At 37.1% G+C, this 22,231-nt stretch overlaps 1 protein-coding gene and 1 pseudogene across 2 annotated transcripts; both read left to right on the top strand.

Annotated features, from left to right (window-relative positions):
* The first annotated feature begins 529 nt into the window (after positions 1-529).
* LOC125821707 (uncharacterized) lies at positions 530-21,474 on the top strand. Of its 2 annotated transcripts, none has more exons than XM_049501096.1 (7): positions 530-692; positions 1,452-1,570; positions 3,572-3,654; positions 4,293-4,414; positions 5,738-5,902; positions 6,503-6,596; positions 20,890-21,474. In XM_049501096.1, exons 1-7 carry the CDS (start codon positions 530-532, stop codon positions 21,092-21,094), a joined length of 951 nt encoding a protein of 316 aa, XP_049357053.1. In that variant the 3' UTR covers positions 21,095-21,474. The 2 variants fall into 2 exon arrangements, with proteins under 2 accessions (XP_049357053.1, XP_049357059.1); XM_049501102.1 differs by having other exon boundaries at positions 535-692; positions 1,455-1,570.
* Positions 4,554-4,672, top strand: LOC125821724 (5S ribosomal RNA; annotated as a pseudogene).
* Positions 21,475-22,231: the final 757 nt, after the last annotated feature.

Consider the following 22,231-nt stretch of genomic DNA (forward strand, 5'->3'; position numbering starts at 1 on the left):
ATATCTAATTTATCGGTTCGATTTGATTATTTTTTCAGTTGTTTTTTTAGTGAAACCAAAACCAAACCAAAATAGTATCGGTTTTCAAAATTTTAAACCAAATCTAACCAAATATCAATTTTTTAATCGATTCGGTTCGGACTGCGGTTCGATTTGATTTTTTAACCATAACCATGAATAACCCTAATTATCGAGGTTGGTTATCACGTTAGAAATTATTTTCTACTCTCTAGAAAAAAAATAAAACATATTTTTTGATTCATGAAGCAAATACAAAAAAAAAAAATTCTACTCACCAACCAAATCAGAAAATAAATAAAAAATCAATTGTTTTTCAAGAAAACATTTTACCAAACACAGGAATGTCAAAAAGTAAAGCTCGTGTGTAATTTTTGACCTCCATCTGGAGCTCGTGTTTTTTGGTCTGGATTGGCTGAGTGCAGTAGCAAGGAACAATCAATATTGTCCAGACCAAGGTAAGAAGCAATCATTTGCTTTGTCAACATCTGCTCATTGTATTGGTTCAGCCATGGGAATTTTCGCCTACAATGTCAATGTGGTATCCCCAAATTTTGTTCTTCCCCAAAAACCACTTTTTATCTCAGAATTTCCTCTTCCACAGGTTCTCATTAATCCCTCACGCAGGCGCAGCATCACACTTGAAGTAGCTTTCAGCATGACAGAAAACCCAGGTGACAATTTTTAGCAGAATAAAAATGTAAAGACAAGTGCTTTACTGTGATAATACACAAAATGGCTTTATGAAGTTGTAATGTTTACACCAATGTCAAAAACATCACGAAAGAGAAGAGGTCAATTCTGTTTTGTTTTCAGTATGGATGAGGACTCCCAACTCTGCTGGAGCAACCAACATTTGTTTTGGCCATTGTGATCTACATTGTTTAAGAATTCTGAAAAAAAAGTGTTTTCATTATGCACACTTCTAGCTTACTGTGTTGTGAACTAACTCATGTTCAGCACCGAAATCAGTAGTTAATCACTCTAGACTTTCTCTGCCAATAGTGCTTCAGTCGTGTAACCAGTACTGCTCCCCAGCTATTACACTCACTTCCGATCATAGTGCCTAAAAGTTGTGTAGCTAGTGCCAATTTAACTGCAGCAACTTTGTTAAATATAGCACACTCTGTTTCCAGGAGTCATTCTGGGATCTATGCTGGATTAGTCCATAAATGATGCTTGGAATGAATAAAAAGAGAGTCAACCCGATTAAGTCACTAAACATAATTCCGGGATTTTTGACAACTTTTGGTGAAAGTCTGAGGCTCTTCTTCATATTCAATATGGAAGCCTGATACCAATTAAAAATGCTACAATAAACTCATCAATTTGGTTATACAGGAGAAAGAGGCAATGCTGATCCCTTGACAACTAATAACATGTTCTGTGACATTCTTCTGTCTACTTACCTATGCACGTGTCCTGATGTCCAGCAGCTGTGCAGAAGAAAATTACAGTGCTGAACCAACACAATGAGAAACTAGTTGGAGTGTTGCATGATACTGGATCTATGGAGATCGTGGTCTTGTGTCATGGATTCAGATCGTCAAAGGTCTGAACTATTCCCCTTTCACTATGGTTCTTGTGCTTCATTAGCTGTTCTATTGCTTCCTTGAGTTTTCTGGTAAAGTCACCTAGTTCAATGGCGCTGACATAAGTTTCAGAAAGTAAGTTGCCTCGGCTGTAAGTATGTAGTGCTGTAGCGTCCCACCACTGTGACATATCTGACTTTATTTTCACCAATGCTCTTGAGCAACAATAGTGTAAGTCTGAAATCATCCAAACAAAATAAGTGAACAAAAACAGATAATGTCAGTTATTAATTAATTGAAGAGTTACATAGTACATGTTGCTGGTGGGAGGTGGTAGGTATCCCATGAAATTAGTTGAGGTGCCTGCAAGCTGGCCCGGACACCACAGTCATCAAAAACAATTAATTGAAGAAAGAATTCTTACTCAAAAAAAAAAGTCTTGCTCAAAAAGATAATTGAAGAATGAATATATTTGGAGGATGGGTTGAGGAATCAAACTAAATCAGCTTTATTTGCTTAGTTGCATTTTGATGCAGAAATGTGAGGGCTAAGAATGATGTCAGATTCCCAAGTAGTAGGGCTTTACTTAGATTCTCTTAAATGAGATTTTTAGTCTGTATTGTTTTCAGCATCCATTGCTGCTTCACATCTCTGTTAACAAAGTTCCTGTTGATTTTTAGTTGACTGGTGATTTTCCACGTTGACTTGACCCTGAATGGGGTTTACTGATATCAAGATTTACTGGTTCTTTTTGAGTAAAGCAGATCTAGTTGACCAATGCCCTTGGCAAGGCACATTGGGTTATACCACTCGAGCACCAGAATTTGGCTAGTGCTCAACCTCATGAAGATTGAACAGCATCGGGTCATACAAGTACAAATATGAGCAGCATCTAGTAAAACAAGTTCAAATTTGAGATTATTTGTGTCAATATAATGCAAGTACTTGCAGATTCACCTTCCACTCTGTCAAAAACAAATTTTATGGGGTTTTGGGGAGAAATGGTTGAAGTGGATTGACTATTGTATAAAAATTGTTCGGTTCTCCATTTTAGTGAATGGAGAACCTGCTGGATTTTCCCCATCAGAAAGGGGTCTAAGGCAGGGAGACTGATACGACTACTCCTTTATCTTAGTTTCTTTGTTTTAAATAGGATAAAATATATAAGTAGTAGTTATCTATAGTAGTTATAAGCAACAATTATTATCGGCAGTTATCTACAACAATAATTGTTTCTTTGTGATAGGAGTTATCTTTATGATAAGTATAAATATATGTATCTAGGAGAATTTCGGTAGGAAGAAGAAAAGTATTATCATTATCTTTGTATCTAGAGATTTGTCCACTCCATACAGACATAGTTATTGGTTAATGCAGTGTTTAAGATTCTTGCACTTTATTTAACCAGTAAAGTTTCTTTCTCATCTTGTTTTAACTTAGTTTCTATCAGTTTGGTATAGCAGATGCTTTGAAAACAAGGCTAATTCAATAGAGAAAGTCAAATGGAACTGCTTGACTACTTTTTATTTTTGGTATAAAGAAGAAGGGACAGAAAAAGCTGCACAAATTTTAGATTTTATAGGCACTTTGTAATCTATTAGCCTTTTTGTTTTCTCTCTTGTTGGGAACCAATTTTTGGAGGTCTCCAGCATAAGGAATACAACATTATCTTTCTCAAAAAATATTTGCAATTGATGCTCTAGATAACTATAGTGAATATACAACTTTGATTTGGCTTCAGTTAAAACTGAACTCTGAACAATTTCATCGAGCAAATTATCTTTTTTGACTTTTCGGACCAGATAATATTGAATTTAAATGTAAAGTACCTTAAGTTCATGATTGAAGCAATTACTGGCTCACTGACTTTCTTGCATAATTTAATAAGTTAAATTTTTTGGTTAAGTTCCACAATAGATGATTTTTTTCTCTGTGCTTTTTATCAGTATATGTGTAGTCTGTTTGATGGTGGGAGAGTTGTTGATGAAGCATCTAAATTTTCATTGTGTTTCTGTTGCTAGGACTTCAACACTATGGTGAACCTTGCTGGTGCCCTGGAGAAAGAAGGAATCAGTGTATTTCGCTTTGACTTCCCTGGAAATGGGTAAGCTCTTGTATTAAAAGGACCATCTATATTATTCAGGCAATCTCTAGATAAAGAGGGAGCTTTACATTTACTGTTATGAATTCTCTTTAGGTAGACTACTGTTATTGGTGTGAACAGTATCTTCTTCTTATTTAATTTCTTTTTATGAGAAAAATGTGCAATTATATCTAGTTATAGGAGCTGCTATTCAGTTTGTATTTAATCTGTGGCTTCTATTTCTCCCTTACCATTGGTTCATAGTATTTACTGCAACTGCCTAAAAGGCTAAATCTATAGAGGCTTTTAACTTCCAAATAAATAATAGTTGTGAGCTGACCTTTTCCCTAAGGGAATAAATCATTATTCCAACAATGTGAGCAGGGTTGGTCATAACTCTAAAGTGTCTACATTCTAATGCTTTTCTTTCTTGATTTCTCGTAGAGGTAGTAAACACAACGGAATACAGACCTAACTTGAGGTCAATGCAATGGGTCAAAAGCAAAATCTTACATCATTTATATTCCATTATTCTCTTTGATTTACTTCCGCTCTCATCATCTTAGCTTTCAGAAATTTGTTGTCCCAAATTTCTGTATGCAGTGACTAACATTAGTTCTTTCACAATTCTTGGTTGTACATTATCAACTGCTTTCCAGTGAAAGCGAAGGTTCATTTCAGTATGGTAACTACCGTAGTGAGGCGGATGACTTGCATTCTGTGGTTGAATATTTCAATGGAGCAAACCTCAAAGTAACAGCAGTCCTTGGACATAGTAAAGGTGTGTCAACTTTTGCCAAGAGTTGTATAGTATATTAAGAATATTTTTATGCACTATATTGAAGAAAAATGTTTTGCCCGCGAAATTATTATGCTTTAGGTTTTTATTTATTTTTTGATGATATCCAGATGCGACAATAGGATGCGATTATACCAGCACTAACACACCGGGATCTCATCAGAACTCCGAAGCTAAGTGTGCTTGGGTGAGAGTAATACTAGGATGGGTGACCCCTGGAAAGTCCTTGTGTTGTATCCCTCCTTTTTCCTTGAACCGAGGGTCTATCGGAAATGGCCTCTCTACCTGTCAAGGTAGGGGTAAGGTCTGCATATAGTCTACCCTTCCCAGACCTCACCTGTGGGATTACACTGGTTATGTTGTTGTATCTGGATGTGATAATCTTCTTCTCCCACATAATCACATTGTGGCTCTTCCTTCATGCAGGGCAGAGGCATAGTGGTAGTTATAGGTTCAGCAGAATCCACTAACTTTGGCTCAAACCTTATGTTTGTGTTAAAAATTCATTTAGTATGTACAAATTATTTATCCAGAACTCAATAAGCAAAAAGAATGGTGGTCTAGAACCCATAAACAAAAGAGCCTAGCTCCGTCTCTGTCTTCATGGAATCCTGTTAAGGTGTAGCTGCAAAATCAAAGTTCAAGACAAAAGAGAAAAGAGAAAAGAGAAGAAGCATCTCAAGGTGCTAATATGTGCCAAAGTCCCTTGTTCCTTTTAGATTATATCAGCTAGTTGTCATTATTAAAGAATGATATCAGATAGCTGTTGTTGTACCCCTTATTAATTTTGAAACTAGTTGTCCTAAGTACAGACAACATTTTGATAATGGTGGTTTCTGGGCCAGCTTGAGCAGCCCATGACTATTCTACTAGGAACCTGCTACCTCCACCAACACAGATACTGGGTAATTTTGTCAGCATGATTAGGCAGATGAGAAGAAGAGAACAGATGGAAGGCTAGGTTGTATATTCATTGCTAGGGCCATACACGAGAAATATCAGCTATGAGAAGTCCTTGTGGTTGAATTCGTTGCTCCTAACTCATGTGCCAAAAGAGAAAAAGGACCAACAAGAAGGATATGTATACTTAGGTTTGACAAATTCTTTTTACCTCAATAAAAGATAATTCAAAGAGTTCGTCACCTCAATGCAAATAACGGAAATTATCCCTGAATATTAATCACTGTGGGTCAATAGGGATGTACTTTGTTTTGTGCTCTTGTCTTCCTCTATAAATGACATTAAGTATTATCATTTTGTCATGTTCATGTAAGTTGACTAATTATCAGAAATAAACTGTTGCAGGAGGGAATGTTGTGCTTCTATATGCTTCTAAGTATCATGATGTTCACACAGTAATCAATTTGTCTGGCCGTTATAATCTAGAGAAAGGCATTGCAGAGCGCTTGGGCAAGGACTTTCTGAAAATAATCAAGAAGGATAGCTTCATTGATGTTAAAAATAGAGCAGGTAATGACAGTAAATTTTTATCCTGCTTATGCATATAAACATTTTCCCCTTTCACCAGCAGAGAGTGGAATTCTTTGTTTCGTCATTTATATAGTTAATGTTAATTCAGATTATAGAGAATATGTGAAATTGATAGAATACTAATCTCAATTTGGGAATGCCACAACTGCCCCTGATTTTCTTGATTTCTCTATCATGCCTATGTTTTAACAAGTTTGACATCTCAAGAGTGATAAGAGTCAAAATGCACAATATCTACTGCTTTATCCCCTTTATTTGTTTTGTTTACTTTTAGGAATTTTAGGACTAATAGCTGAGGAAAGTAAGAATGTATCTACCCCAGCCATGATGCTTTATATCTAGTATTACCTTGGTTTCTCTTTGGCTCTTGAAACCAAGATGCCTATGAACTATAGTACTTAGCTTAGACAGACTAAGGCTCCAATGACAAGTAAGAACCTCTTGCTCAGTATGTTAAATGATTATTTAGGCTTCCATAGCCGTTTTCTTCCCCATTTATGGAGTAGGTTTTAGCTAATGACAATGCATTGGATTTTCATTTTCTTTGGAGAGCTGAAAATATGACTTCTCTGTTTGTAGGAAATGTTGAATACCGTGTTACTGAGGAAAGTTTAATGGATCGACTTAATACAAACATGCATGATGCATGCCTTCAAATTGACAAAGGATGCAGGTTGGACTGATCTTACTTCCATTATGTCAATACCTTCTCTTTGTCATTGGCATCTCTCTAGGTGTAACAGACTCGCTGCAAAAACAAAAAAAAGTAAGTCGAAGGAAAATAAAGCCACTGCTGAACTTTGTGGCTTTTGCAAATATCACTCGTGCAAATGGTTTTTCTTACAGTAAATTCTATTCAATGCAACTTTAGCAAGAAAATACTCGGAAAACTTTGCTCTCAACAGCAAGACAACCACTTCAAAGAGAGAATACTAATAGAACAGCTGTCTTGCTTTCACCAAGTTGTTACACTCGTGAACAATTAATCCATCTTAAGATGTTATCTCAGAATCCTAGTTGCTCATCTACATCTATTGTTCTCGTTCTCAACTAACAAAATAAAGAGAGACATTACTTTCTTCGGGAAGATGGAGATGTGGATGGAAATTAGGAAACACAGAAGAAAGAGATCTGTTAAACTATTGAACTTGAAAAGCTTGAAGCTTTCCTTTATGTTGTTTCTTGGTACGACCAGATTTACCGCTGAAGTTTTTTTTTTGATAAAGGTAAAGTTGTATTCCTCAACAATGAGGGTATGCTGGCAACCATCAAAAAGATTTACATCAGTGACCCAAAAAAGGCCAACTCAAGAAAGCTGCTACTAAACTTATAAAGAAGAGAAACAATTTAAAATCTGTCCAGCATCCTCTATATCCTCCTCTTTACACCAAAAAAGAAAGTCTTCATACAATGCCATTTGATCTTTTGCACTGATTCTGCAGTATTTTCCATCAACCTCTTGTTTCTTTCTCTCCAAATAGTCCACCATATATAAGAGGTATCATGTTCCACCATTTCTTCTGGCTCTTACTCCCCCCTCTTCTCACCCAGCAACTAAGGAGGTCTGCAGTGTGTTCTGGCATTGTTCAGTTTGTGTGTGTTCTGCTTAGTGGCCCATAATTGAGCAGTGACTTTGCAATGGAGGAATAGATGGCTATTAGTCTCATTTGTCTCATTACATAGTGAACACCAAGAAGCTATTTCAAAGCCTCTTCTTTGGAACTTTTCATGAGTTATGCATGCCCTTCTAGCCACTAGCCATGAGAAACACCTCACTTTAGTTGGCACTTTATTCTTCCATACCTTACTCCATGGTCCAGAGATTTCCCCTGGAAGTTCCTTCACTTTCCTATTGTACAATCTGCTGACTGACAACATACCATCATGATTGTGTTTCCAAATGATTACATCAGCTTCCAGATTTGTGCCCTTGAAATCATCTAGTGTTTGTAGCATCTCGGCTACTGTCCCTATCTCTCAGTCATTTAGTAACCTTCTGAAGCTTACATTCCACCCTTGTTCAGACCATACCTCATTTACCATTGCATCTGGAGAAGAGATGAGGGTATATATATCTGGATAGGAAGACATCAAGGAGTCCTGACCAATCCAGTGATCTTTCCAGAAAAGAACCCTGGTCCCATTCCCCACTTTGTATCTCATATTGTGTTATAGTTGACTCCATTAATTTCTGATAGTTCTCCACACCGAGACACCATACGGGATATTCACCATATCGGAAACCCATGGGCTATTCTGGCCGTACTTGTTACTGATAACTTCCTTCCAAAGTTCTTGATCCTCTCTTCCAAACCTCCACAACCATTTTGCCAACAAGCACTTGTTTGTAGCCCCAAGTTTCTAATCCCTAACCCCCTTGAGCTTCTACTAAGCAAAGCAGTTTGCCATTTGACAAAATGTATTCTTTTACCTTCCTTGATTCCCGACCAAAGGAAGTCCCTCCTTAATTTATCAAGTCTTTCTTTCACTTTGGCTGGCATAGGGAATAGGGACATCACATAGGTAGGTAAAGAGTCTAGTACAGAGTTTATCAGTATGATTCTCCCACCGAAGGATAGATATTGAGATTTCTAGTTTGCCAGCTTCTTCTCAGTTTTTTCAATTATACCATCCCATATCACTAGCTCTTTATGGTTGTTTCCAAGTGGCATACCTAGGTAAACAATTGGGAGTTTTTCAATTCTGCACCCCAAAATGTTTGCTAAGGCCTGGATCTGTGTAACCTCTTTGATGGGATATATACAACTCTTCCTCCAATTGACTGCCAAGCCTGAGATAGCCTCAATGACTACCCAAATCATTCTAACAATTCTAATTTGTTCCTCCTTAGCTTCACAAAATATGACATTGTCATCAGCATAAAGCAAGTGACAAATCTGCATATCCACCCCTGAGATACTGCCTACTTTGAATCCTTGCAACAATGAGTTTTGAGTAGCTACCCTCATCATACTATCGAATCCTTCCATGGCTATGATGAAAAGGAAAAGGGGACAAAGGGTCTCCCATCGGAGACCTCTTCATGAGGAAAAAAAAACAGTTTTTATACAGACCTCAATCCATCTCAACCATCTCTCACCAAACCCTATTTGTTTTAAGATATTAAGCAAGAACTCCCAGTTGACATGATCATATGCTGATAACAACAAGGTTAAGGGAGATCACAAATAGAGAATTAAATATTAGAATGCGGAAGCACAAAGAAAAGAAACAAAAAAAACTAAATAAAGATATGGGAAATTCGAAGGAAAGATCCACGAATTTCCAAAGATTAGATGTTCTAAGGCCTTGAAAAGATCCAAGTAACAACGTATAGATTTATGGAAGAAATCTAACGCCTTTACTTGAGAAAACGAATCAAAACGATAGATTCGGATCTTGACCGCTTTATGAGTAACTAAAGACAATAATTAGTATGTAGAAACTAATCACCTTCTAAAGAATACCAAAAAGAAACCAAAGATATCACAAGAAGAAATTACTTTATACCTTAAACTATGAAACTAGTAAAGGTTTAAAGATAAATTCTCAAAGAACAAGTCACAAAGGTTCAAAGAACTCTCTCAAATATTCTTAATATCAATCTAAATTGTCTTTAATGAATGAAAAGGACTCCTATATATAGGAGAAGGGAAAAACGTCCAAGAAGCCAAACCCTAAAAAAAACAATTACAAGGAATCCTACTCTAGAAAGGAAATAAAGTAACCTAACTAGGAACACATTTAGTACTTCTAGGAAAGCATTAAATGGTACTTAGGAGACCATAAATAGACTAAGGGAAATATTAATAACCTATATATAAATAAATAAATAAGGTAAATCCCAACTAGGAAAAGAATCTTGACAATCTTGGAAAGTTTGACTAGTCTTCTCTCAAAACTTGGGCAGAAAGCAACTCTTGTTGTGGCTGATTCTTGGACTCTTCTTGACCTTTTTTGCACGAAATTGGACCTTAAAATTCCTCATCTTGGGCTTGAATTTGGGCCACCAAATAATTGTAGCATTTGGACAATTCCTCTCCCTTGGGCTTGAGCTCTTCTTCCCCAATAAGAAACCTTTGGATCAGCGATTGAAGCCCATTGAGCTTATCATTGAACTCCTTGGTTTGAGATCTTGTTATGGGCCTCCTTGGAGTTTCTAAAGCGTCATCCTTGTCCTTCAATGGAGTAGAGCTTCCTTGGATGCTATCATTCCCCTCTTCTTGAAGAGAATTCGTCCTCGAATTCAAATCTGCATCAAAATGGGAAAGATCAGAAACATTAAAAGTAGCACTAACTTGGAACTCACCAGGAAGATCAAGTTTATAAGCATTGTCTCCAATCCTTTCAAGGACTTTGTATGGCCCACTTCCTCTAGGATCTAGTTTGGTCTTTCTTTTGGAAGGAAATCTTTCCTTTCGCATATGCACCCAAACCAAGTCACCAGGTTTAAAAACAACATATTTTCTGCCCTTATTCCTTCGCAATGCAACTTCCTTGTTCTTCTTTTCAATTGCAAGCCTTGTTTGTTCATGAATTTTCTTCATCATATCAGCCTTCTTCTTACCATCAAGATTAGCAAAATCATTAGTAGGCAAAGGCAATAAATCAAGGGGGGTAAAGGGGTTGAATCCATATACAACTTCAAAAGGAGTCTTACCAGTAGAAGAATGGAATGTTCTATTATAAGCAAATTCTACAATAGGTAAGTAATCTTCCCAAGAAGTCAACTTTCCTTTCAAAATAGCCCTCAACATGTTCCCTAAAGTTCTATTAACCACTTCCGTTTGCCCGTCCGTTTGTGGGTGACAAGATGTAGAAAATAGCAATTTAGTTCCCAACTTTCCCCAAAGAATTCTCCAAAAGTGACTTAAGAACTTGGCATCCCTATCGCTAACAATAGTTCTAGGTATTCCATGCAATTTAACCACTTCCTTTACAAACAAGTCAGCCACATGAGATGCATCATTAGTCTTTTTACATGGGATAAAACGAGCCATTTTAGAAAATCTATCTACTACCACAAATATACTATCCTTACCATACTTAGTCCTTGGCAGCCCCAATATGAAATCCATAGAAATATCAATCCAAGGGGAATTAGAAACAGGTAAAGGAGTATAAAGACCATGCGGCAATGTTCTAGACTTAGCCTGTTTACATTCAAGACAATAAGAACACACTTTTTCAACATCCTTTCTCATGCTAGGCCAATAAAAATGTTCAGAAAGTATTTCCAGTGTTTTGGGTACACCAAAATGTCCCATTAGCCCTCCACAATGTGCTTCCCTAACAAATAGTTCACGCAACGAGCAGTTAGGAACACATAATTTATTTTCCTTGAATAGAAATTCATCTTGAAGATTAAATTTCTCAAAAGGACCTAACTTACATTCAGCAAAAATCTCACCAAAATCAGAATCATTAGCATAGAGGAACTTGATTTGGTCAAAACCCAATAACTTTGAAGTAAGAGTAGAGATCAAAACATACCTTCTTGAGAGTGCATCAGCAACCACATTCTCCTTTCCTTGTTTGTAAGCAATTACATAAGGAAAAGTTTCAATAAACTCTACCCATTTAGCATGCCTACGACTAAGTTTACCTTGGCTCTTCAAGTATTTTAATGACTCATGATCAGTCTTGACCACAAATTCTCGAGGCCACAAGTAGTGCTGCCATGTAGCTAACGCCCTCACCAAGGCATATAGCTCCTTATCATAAGTTGAGTAGTTCAATGTTGCTCCACTTAGCTTTTCACTAAAGTAGGCAATTGGCTTGGAGTCTTGCATCAAAACTGCACCTATGCCCTTACCAGAGGCATCACACTCAACTTCAAAAGACTTAGAAAAATCAGGCAATTGCAAAAGAGGCGCAGAACACAATTTATCCTTCAGCAAGTTAAATGCATCATCTTGTTCCTTTCCCCATGTAAAAACCTTATCTTTTTTAATAACTTCAGTTAAAGGAGCAGCAATGGTGCTAAAGTCTCGCACAAACCTCCTATAAAAACTAGCAAGTCCATGAAAACTCCTAACTTCAGTTACACTATTAGGTTTAGGCCATTCTTTTATTGCCTTGATTTTCTCATCATCTACTTCAACTCCCTTAGAACTGACCACAAAACCTAAGAAAACCACACGATCCACACAGAAAGTACACTTTTTGAGATTAGCAAATAAGCGCCGATTTCTAAGAACTTCAAAAACTTGTTTTAAGTGCTCTAGGTGTTCATCCAGATTTTGAGAAAAGATCAAGATGTCATCAAAATACACCACAATAAATTTTCCATGGAAATCTTTAAAAACATGATTCATTAGTCTCATAAAAGTGCTTGGTGCATTAGTCAAGCCAAAGGGCATAACTAACCACTCATAAAGTCCATATTTGGTCTTAAAAGCAGTTTTCCATTCATCTCCAGGATTCATACGAATCTGATGGTAACCACTCTTTAGATCAATTTTAGAAAAGATTTTGGAACCATATAGTTGGTCCAACATGTCATCAAGACGAGGGATAGGATGGCGATACTTTACCGTTATCTTGTTGATGGCTCGACAATCTACACACATCCTCCATGTTCCATCCTTTTTGGGGACCAATAGGACTGGAACAGAGCATGGGCTCATACTCTCTCGAACAAATCCCTTTACAAGCAATTCTTCAACTTGCCGTTGTAATTCTTTGGTCTCTTCAGGATTGCTCCTATAGGCAGGCCTATTAGGAAGTTGAGACCCAGGCACAAAGTCTATTTGGTGCTCAATCCCTCTCAAAGGTGGCAATCCCTTTGGAGTGTCATCAGGAAAAACATCTTCAAAATTCTGCAAAAGAGAAGAAACACTATTTGGCAAAGAAGGAGTTAGTTGTTCAAAATTAATCAATACTTCTTTGTAAGTAAGTAGTATTATGGGCAGTCCCTCTCTCCTAGCATTCAAACACTCTTTGGCTTTTATATAAAGACTCTCATTTTTCTTTTCCTTAGCCTCTTTCCTCTCACCAAAACATTTTATTTTTTTACTCACACCCTCTTTTACCTCTTTACTTAGATCGCTGCCCTCTCTCTCTTTCTCTCGGCCATCTCTCTTTTTTTCTATCTCTTGGCCTTTTTCTTTTCCCTCAAGCTCACTTTTTACCTCTCCCTTTTGTTTTCCCATTGTTTCCCTCAATCGTTTTTGATCTTCAAACACTTGAGAAGGAGATAATGGTGCAAGAGTATACTTCTTACCATTATGCAGAAGACTATACCTATTCTTTCTCCCATGATGATTAGTATCCCTATCATACTGCCAAGGTCGGCCAAGTAAAACATGACATGCTTGCATTGGAACTACATCACAAAGAATCTCATCTTCATACCTACCAACATTGAATGAAATCATGCATTGTTTGTTTACTTTTACTTCTCCACAATCATTCAACCATTGGAGCCTATATGGGGTAGAGCGCTTCATGCATGCAATTCCTAGTTTATCCACCAAGTATGAACTCACCACATTTGCACAACTTCCCCCATCAATAATCATAGAATAAGTCTTCCCTTTTATCCCACACCTAGTATGAAACAAATTCTCTCTCTGCCCTTCATCAACACTACCCAAATTGATAGTCATAATTCTCCTAACCACCCCAATTATACCATCATTAGGCAGTTCCAAATCATCTTCCTCACTTACACCTTCTCCCTCTTCTTCTTCCCCCTCACTTTTTTCACTCTCATATTCTCCATTCTCTCTAAGTAGGATGTTTCTTCTACTTGGACATTCATGCATCATATGCCCCCTTCCATGACATTTGTGACATTGACTAGAACTTGAAGGTTTAGAAGATTTAGGATTAAAGGTTTTACCTCCCTCCTCAACCTTACCTTTACCTCTATCATCTTGAGGTTTGGAAGGAGCTTTCCCCTCTTGAGTTGACCATGGCTTCTTAGAGATAGTGTTTGATCGACTTCTCCATGAGTTATTTTGCTGCTTTTTCTCAATTTGTTTTTCAACTTTTACAGACAAATCAACTAACTCATCTAAAGTTACATATTGTTGTATCTCTACTACATTAGCTATTTCTGTATTTAAACCATTTAAAAATCTAGCTATTGTAGCCTCTTCTTCCTCCATGCAGTTAGCTTGGATCATAGCCATATCCATGCTTTTGAAGTACTCATCCACCGACATGGAGCCTTGCTTCAAGCGTTGAAGGCGAGATTGTAGATCTCTTTGGAAGTATGATGGAATAAATTGCTTCCTCATTACCCTCTTCATCTCTGCCCACGTAGCAATAGGTGGTAACTCCTCTTGCAATCTGTCCCTAGCAAGCTTTTTCCACCAAGAAGCAGCATAATCAGAAAACTCAACAATAGCAAGTTTAACTTTCTTACCCTCAGAGTAGTTATGGCAATCAAAGATGGCTTCAACTCGTCTCTCCCAATCAAGGTACAAGTCTGGATCCCTTGTCCCCTTGAAAGATGGCATCTTCATCTTTATACTATTTATATTATCATCTTCTACTCTACCTCTTTGTCCCCTCCTATCTCTTCTTTCTAGATTAAATTCAACATCAAAATCATCATTATCATATTCAGGATTTACAAAAGGGATATGGGGTACATTCCTTCTAACTTGGGGTCTAACATTATTTGGGGGTACAACATTATTCTCCCTCCTAATTGCAGCTATGGTGTCATTCTGTTCGATAATCATATCCCTCATCTCTTGAAATTGAAGGGTCCATCTCTCAAATTGTTGGTGCATAGCTTGAAGGGTGAAGTCGTTCCTTCCTTTGACCTCGGCTTCTAAACGAGCCCTTTCCTCATTACCACCTGAATTAGACATCTAAAAAAAAAAGAATAAATGATCAAGTATCACACTTTTAATATGGCTTTTACCCTCTTTTTAAACTCACCCACACTTGCCTTTTTCCACTCAAAATCACCTTTGAACGAGAATACTTTGTAGATTTATAATTAAACCAAAACGTGTATCAAGTTCGTAGTAATAAAGTATGGAATCTTGGGGTACAAAAGAAAGTAAAGAACTAGTCCTAGAACAAGTAGGATTTAGTTGAAACAAAACGCGAATAAAAAGGAACTTATTTTAGAATTATAAGAACAAGAAAAAAAAAAAAATTCCTCTTATTCTTAAAGGTCTAGAATCCCCTCTTCTTGCTACCTTCTTGCTTGGAAACAAATTAATGCAAAACTTGGAGAGCAAGTAATAAGTTTACTTGGAGAGCAAGTAATAAGATTTCTTGAATAGCAAGTAATAAGCTTTCTTGGGTATCAAGTAATCAAATTTCTTGGAGGACAAGTAATCAGATTTCTTTGAGAGCAAGTTATAACTTTTTTTTTTTTCTGTTCACGCAACTGTAATAATTTTTTAATTTTTTTTTTTCACGACGCTACTGTTCACGTTTTTTTTTTTTTTTTTTTTTTTTTTTGTTGCTCTAAGAAGAAATTCCAAGATTTATCAAGAACGGAATCTTGATAGAACCGCTCTGATACCACTTGATAACAACAAGGTTAAGGGAGATCACAAATAGAGAATTAAATATTAGAATGCGGAAGCACAAAGAAAAGAAACAAAAAAAACTAAATAAAGATATGGGAAATTCGAAGGAAAGATCCACGAATTTCCAAAGATTAGATGTTCTAAGGCCTTGAAAAGATCCAAGTAACAACGTATAGATTTATGGAAGAAATCTAACGCCTTTACTTGAGAAAACGAATCAAAACGATAGATTCGGATCTTGACCGCTTTATGAGTAACTAAAGACAATAATTAGTATGTAGAAACTAATCACCTTCTAAAGAATACCAAAAAGAAACCAAAGATATCACAAGAAGAAGTTACTTTATACCTTAAACTATGAAACTAGTAAAGGTTTAAAGATAAATTCTCAAAGAACAAGTCACAAAGGTTCAAAGAACTCTCTCAAATATTCTTAATATCAATCTAAATTGTCTTTAATGAATGAAAAGGACTCCTATATATAGGAGAAGGGAAAAACGTCCAAGAAGCCAAACCCTAAAAAAAACAATTACAAGGAATCCTACTCTAGAAAGGAAATAAAGTAACCTAACTAGGAACACATTTAGTACTTCTAGGAAAGCATTAAATGGTACTTAGGAGACCATAAATAGACTAAGGGAAATATTAATAACCTATATATAAATAAATAAATAAGGTAAATCCCAACTAGGAAAAGAATCTTGACAATCTTGGAAAGTTTGACTAGTCTTCTCTCAAAACTTGGGCAGAAAGCAACTCTTGTTGTGGCTGATTCTTGGACTCTTCTTGACCTTTTTTGCACGAAATTGGACCTTAAAATTCCTCATCTTGGGCTTGAATTTGGGCCACCAAATAATTGTAGCATTTGGACAATTCCTCTCCCTTGGGCTTGAGCTCTTCTTCCCCAATAAGAAACCTTTGGATCAGCGATTGAAGCCCATTGAGCTTATCATTGAACTCCTTGGTTTGAGATCTTGTTATGGGCCTCCTTGGAGTTTCTAAAGCGTCATCCTTGTCCTTCAATGGAGTAGAGCTTCCTTGGATGCTATCATATGCCTTCTCAATGTCTAGCTTGCACATAACTCCAGGGTCAGCCCCTCTGAGTCTAGTATCTACACATTCACTAGTAATAAGGGCAGCATCCATGATATGTCTGCCTTTTATGAATTCCATCTGATGTCTGTTAACCAGTTTGCTGATTACTTTCTTCAACCTCTCAGTTAGCAGCTTAGCTATAATTTTGTATACCCCACCTATCAAACTTATGGGTCTGAAGTTCCTAAGCTCAACTGCCTCTGTCTTCTTCGGGATAAGAGCCACAAAGGTGGCATTCAAGCTCTTCTCAAAGATCTGCTGATCATGAAAGTGTCTGATGGTATTCATGATATCTACCTTGAGCATCTCCCAAAAGTTCTGATAAAAGCTCATAGGAAACCCATTAGGGCTAGGGGCTTTGTCACTTGCACACAATTTGATTCCTTCTACCACTTCTTCTTCCTCAAACTGTCTTTGTAACCAATCCTTCTCCTCCAAACTGATGCTTTCAGTGCCTTGTAAGTTTAGACCAGGCCTCCAATTCTCAGTTTCTCTATATAGTTTCTGATAGAAATTAGTAATCTCTGCTTTGATCTCATCAGTATCAGTCAACTTCTTGCCATTTACTTCCAATTTTTCAATTGAGTTTATTCTTTTGTGTGTTGTGGCCATCCTGTGGAAGTACTTTGTGTTCTTGTCTCCATGTTTGAGCCATTGAATTCTTGACCTTTGTCTCCAAGCTATCTCCTCATTCCTGGAAGCTTCATCAAACTCCATAGATAGATGAACTTTTTGAAGGAGTTCATCATCAGTCAATATTCTCTGCTCTTGTATCTTTTCCAGACCAGCAATTTGATTATCTCTTCCTTATTTTGTTTCCAGTTGACTCTGCTCTCATAGCCCCATTGTTTCAACTTCCCTTTCAGTAACTTCAATTTGGAAGCTAAGATAAAAGAGGGGGTCCCATTTACTGAGAAGGAGCACCACCAATCGTTTACCTTCTCCCTGAAACCTTCTACTTGCATCCACCATTGTTCAAACTTGAAATAAGATTTCTTCAAGTTTAGCTTCCCACAAGTTAGCATTACTGGATTGTGGTCAGACTCTAAGCTTGGTAGAAGACTTTGTCTAATTTGTGAGAAAAAGTCGTCCCAATGATGAGAGTTATCCAATCTGGAAGCAGTCGAATGGTTTTCACCCTTTCTCCAGGTGTACAATCCTCCAAATAAAGGAGGGTCAATTAGCTCCATTTCATTTATCCAATCTGTGAAGTCAGACATAGCCCCTGTTAACCTCTGTCCAGTTGATCTTTCCATGGGATATCTTGTCACATTGAAATCCCCACAAAACAACCAAGGACCTGTGCATGTGTTCTTTAGATTGATTTGATCCCTCCACAATTCCCTTCTGATAACTTCGTTACAATCAGCATAAATTGAACTAAAGAGCCAACTTAAGTTCGTATAATGCCTTCAAATCTACATGTGACTACTTGCCCAGAAGCCTCCACCGGTTCACCTTTCCACATTCTCCTGTCCCATAACACTGTTATACCCCCACTTCTCCCCACAGCCTCTAGATGTAATTCTCCCAGCCATCTGTTGAACCACAATTGTTTGATCAATTGTGTATCTTCTCCTGTCAATTTTGTTTCCACTAGCACGTATATATCTGCATCCCATTGTTGAAGTAGACTCCGAATTAATCTCCTTTTATTCTCATTGTTTGCCCCCCTAACATTCCATGTTACAACTTTAAATATTGATCACTTGAAGTTGTTATTCTCCCCCTGCTTCTCGGTTCACCATCTTTAAAATTCACATTAAAAGCTAAATTCCTCACTTCCCTTGGGATGTTATTGGAGTTATTGTCATTTATGTGTTTCTCCATATTTTGCTTGAAGAATTCTCTCTTTTGATCAATTTTCAGAAATAAATTCAAAAGCAGTCTTATCGCATCCTTCAAAGGCAGCACCAAATAATCTGCTAAGTTTAAGGACATTCGCTTGCACCCATAAAGAAGCTCTGTCATCAATGGCTTTCTCTGACAGAGAATCATCACTTCAATAGGAAGAGGCTCGTCCAGAATTACCAATTGGTCCTTGGAGGGTTCTCCTGTGTAAACGTCTTGATCATCCCTTGTGTTCACCCTTTTCTCGCAATCTAAGGGAAGTATTGTCTCCTCCGCATACTCTGAAGGATCAATTGACGCTGCATGTCGATGATTTCAATTGTGATGTTGTTCGGTGGATTCTGAGTCGCTATCATGAGTTCTTCAAGCTCTGTAGAATATGTCATGAAATTCTCCGTATAGGCTCTGCTCTTGAAAATATCCTCAATAAAAGGTTCTGTAAAATAGGCCAGTGTAGCTTTTGGGCCTAAGTTAGTGGGCCTAGCCCCACTACACGTTGAACAAGATATAAATCGACCCGGACTCTCTACCAGGGCCTCCACATGCCTTTTTCCTGATAAATTTTCTCAAGTCTCGTGCCCACTTTTATCCAGCGGTACAAGACCCCCATCATGGTTGACTTGTGGACAAAAGCTTTCTTTGCCTTTCCTTAATCTCTTCCATCATTGTCGTAAGAGTCCCCTCTACAGAGAACTTTCCCCAGATGTCAAACCTCTGACATATCGATCAGAGTGCTTCTCCCTTTTCTTTTTTTTGAATCTTGCCGGAGCTTCACACCATACCGGTAGCAGAAAAATGCCTACTCCATCTTCAATCTCGATTTCCATCGGAATTTTCTCCCTAGGACCCTTAACCCTAATTTGAGCCCATCGGAGATGGTTTTTTAGAGTGGTTTCCTCCTCTGTCTCCAACCGCCCCCCACATTGGTCATCAATTTGTTTCATCACCTTGTCTGTCCAGAGATGTAGAGGGAGACCGAACCCAAAACCAATCAAACTTGAAGTCAGCTTACGTCGTTCCTGCTTTGGGAGACTACTATTCCATCTGTAGATGGTGATTCTTTCTTCTCCACTTCCCCATAACAATATTCTCTGCTTCCTTTCTTGACTGGAACCCGAAAAGAAACTGAATACCATTCATGTCGTAAATGTTGACATTATGGATGCCTTTCCACGTTTGAATAGCCCACTTTCTGATTTCGTTCCATGAGGGAATTTCGTCATCCTCTGGGAAGCTTCCCATCAGACATCTGCTAAAGGACCCCTTCTTCTTCAAAGAGTGTCTCCTTCTGATTTTCTGCTCTCCTATCAGATATGGCCCCCCATTTGCACATTTGAATAACCTCCTTGTAACTTTCCTCTCCCCTGAGCCTCATAAACGTAGAATTCCCCTGTTTTTCAGTACCATGTCCTGCCTCCTTAATGATGAAGCTTTCAATTTTTTTGGATAGGCCACTCCTACCCTCATTAAAGATGTTTTCTGGCAGAATAATCACCGAAAGTTCATGACCATTAACCACAATGATTGAGATGAACCTGCTGTATTTATTGAACTTCAATGAGCAATAAATGTAGGTAGAAATGTTCTTGCATCTCCAAGTCTTAAATGACTTGCCTTTAATGCAAGAAGCCTCCCCTAGCCTTTTGCATATCCATAATAAAGCATCCCTGCTCAGTTTCATTCTCCTCATGTGTAGTTTCACACTCTCCACCCACTCAAACCAATTTCCTTTCGTGTTTCTAGACTCGGTAATATCGTATGATTTGACCCCAAGTCTGAAATATATTTTGTTATCCATGGGAACGAAAGAATAAGGAAGAAAAAAAAAAAAGGGTTTTCCTGTAAAGGAGGTTCAACGGATTATGGCTTCCTAAGGACCGGAAGGGTGCCTAGGAAATTGTCTTGGGATAAGTGCCTGAGTTTTTAAAAGATTTTTTAGTTTCATATATATTTTGTTCCTGCGCTGAAGTTTATATCATTTTGTTCATGCAATTTTTCCCATTTTGTTTCACTCCCTTCCAGTCATTTCTTTGAGTATAGGGAGTAAGTTCTGGGAAAAGAACAGGTCTGCTTAAGCTTTGGAGTCGAGATGCTTAGATCTATGTTACCAAATAGGTGAAATTCTTTAGTTTGCAGAATGGAAACAATGTTGACATTCACTACATACATGGAATGCAGATTCCTTGGAATAGACTATTTTAGGTCATATAATCAATAGACTTTAAGAAACTATAAAAAAGCTAATTTCTTAAGTTGTAGAAGCTTCAGAAGATTGACATAGTAAAAATAATGTAAAATACTAATAATATATATTAGGATTGTATTTTTATTGAATTGAGTTGAAAAAGCTGATGGTGATGGTTCTAACTCACAATTGAGGTTGTTGTAACATTGCATTCTAACCTCGCTTTCATCTTGTCTGTTGGCACTATATTTCTGGACTGATCTATTCACCTTTAATACATCATAGACTTGATCATATCTAGGGTACAAACTGATGAAATTGCATTTGTACAGGGTATTGACAGTTCATGGGTCTGCGGATGAAATTATTCCAGTGGAGGATGCTTTAGAGTTCGATAAAATCATACCAAACCACAAATTGCATATCATCGAAGGAGCCAATCATTGCTATACATCACACCAAGCTGAGTTAACTCCTGTGATCTTGCCATTCATAAAGGAAGGTCTGCAACACTCAGCAGCAGAACTAGGACACTAGATAGGTACTTTGGAATGCTACTATTGTTGAAATTCTGGGTTTAGGTAACTATGGGAACAGTCTGTTACAATCTACCTTGTGCAAATGAAACTACTGGCAGGGTTTTAGAACTAGTCTGTGTAATTCAAAATTTGCTTCGCCTCATACTGGTCATCACTACAAAGGGATTCTTCATACTAGATGTTGAACTTCAGCAGATTCGGTATGAAATGAACATTTGTTGCACTTCAACGACATTTGGATTTGTATCTTGAGCTTGTAAAATAAAGGATTGTTCAACTGCAGGCCCCCACATTTTACCTTTTCTTTGTTGACTGTTTCTCATTTCAAATTTATTACAATAATACTTGTTTCACTTTTTATGACAGTATTTGAACCAACATAGAGTTGGAACTTGTTTATTTAACTACACGGTATATTAGTGAAAATGCCAAAATACAGTTGAAATGTCATATGACTCGAACAACTCCAGATTAGTTGCTCAGTCCAAAACTCTTACCACTAAGAACACCTTCCTTAAACAAAAATAATACGTACTTTCTTTTGTAGTGAATAAATTGGTTACTTGGATTTTTCCTCTACTCTCAACTACCTTATTCACTACGCCATCCTCACTAGTTTCACACACAACACTTTTCCTTACTTAGGATATACAAAAAGAATGGAAGAAACACCACTATTTATAAATGTAGGAAATTCTTCCATAGATTAAATATCAATATAGTGAGATAATAATATTAGAGAACATTGGTTGGTGGTTGTAAAATTTGATTTTGAGTGGATAATTAGTTGTAAATCGTGACATTAGTAGTTACAGGAGTTATACCAAAAATATAATTACCACTTTCTTACTAATTTATACCCACTAAATCATAGACTTTTAATATTAAAATGCACATAACTCCAGCACGGTATATTAGTGATACCAGAAGAATATATTGAAGTTTAAAATCTAAATGGTTAATTGAATTTGAATTTTTGAAAGTAATGGAAGTCATATAAACATAGAAAATTGTCAAATGTTTTGAAATGGATGTAACAAAAATTGGAATAGTAGTAAGAACAACAAAATCAATAACAAATTTTACTTTCAAGCTTACAACATTATTCACATTTCAGGATTGTTGTACTGTACAC

The sequence above is a fragment of the Solanum verrucosum genome, unplaced genomic scaffold, assembly GCF_900185275.1.
Source record: "Solanum verrucosum unplaced genomic scaffold, falcon-dt-bn FXZP01000305.1, whole genome shotgun sequence".
In the NCBI taxonomy this organism is placed as follows: domain Eukaryota; kingdom Viridiplantae; phylum Streptophyta; class Magnoliopsida; order Solanales; family Solanaceae; genus Solanum; species Solanum verrucosum.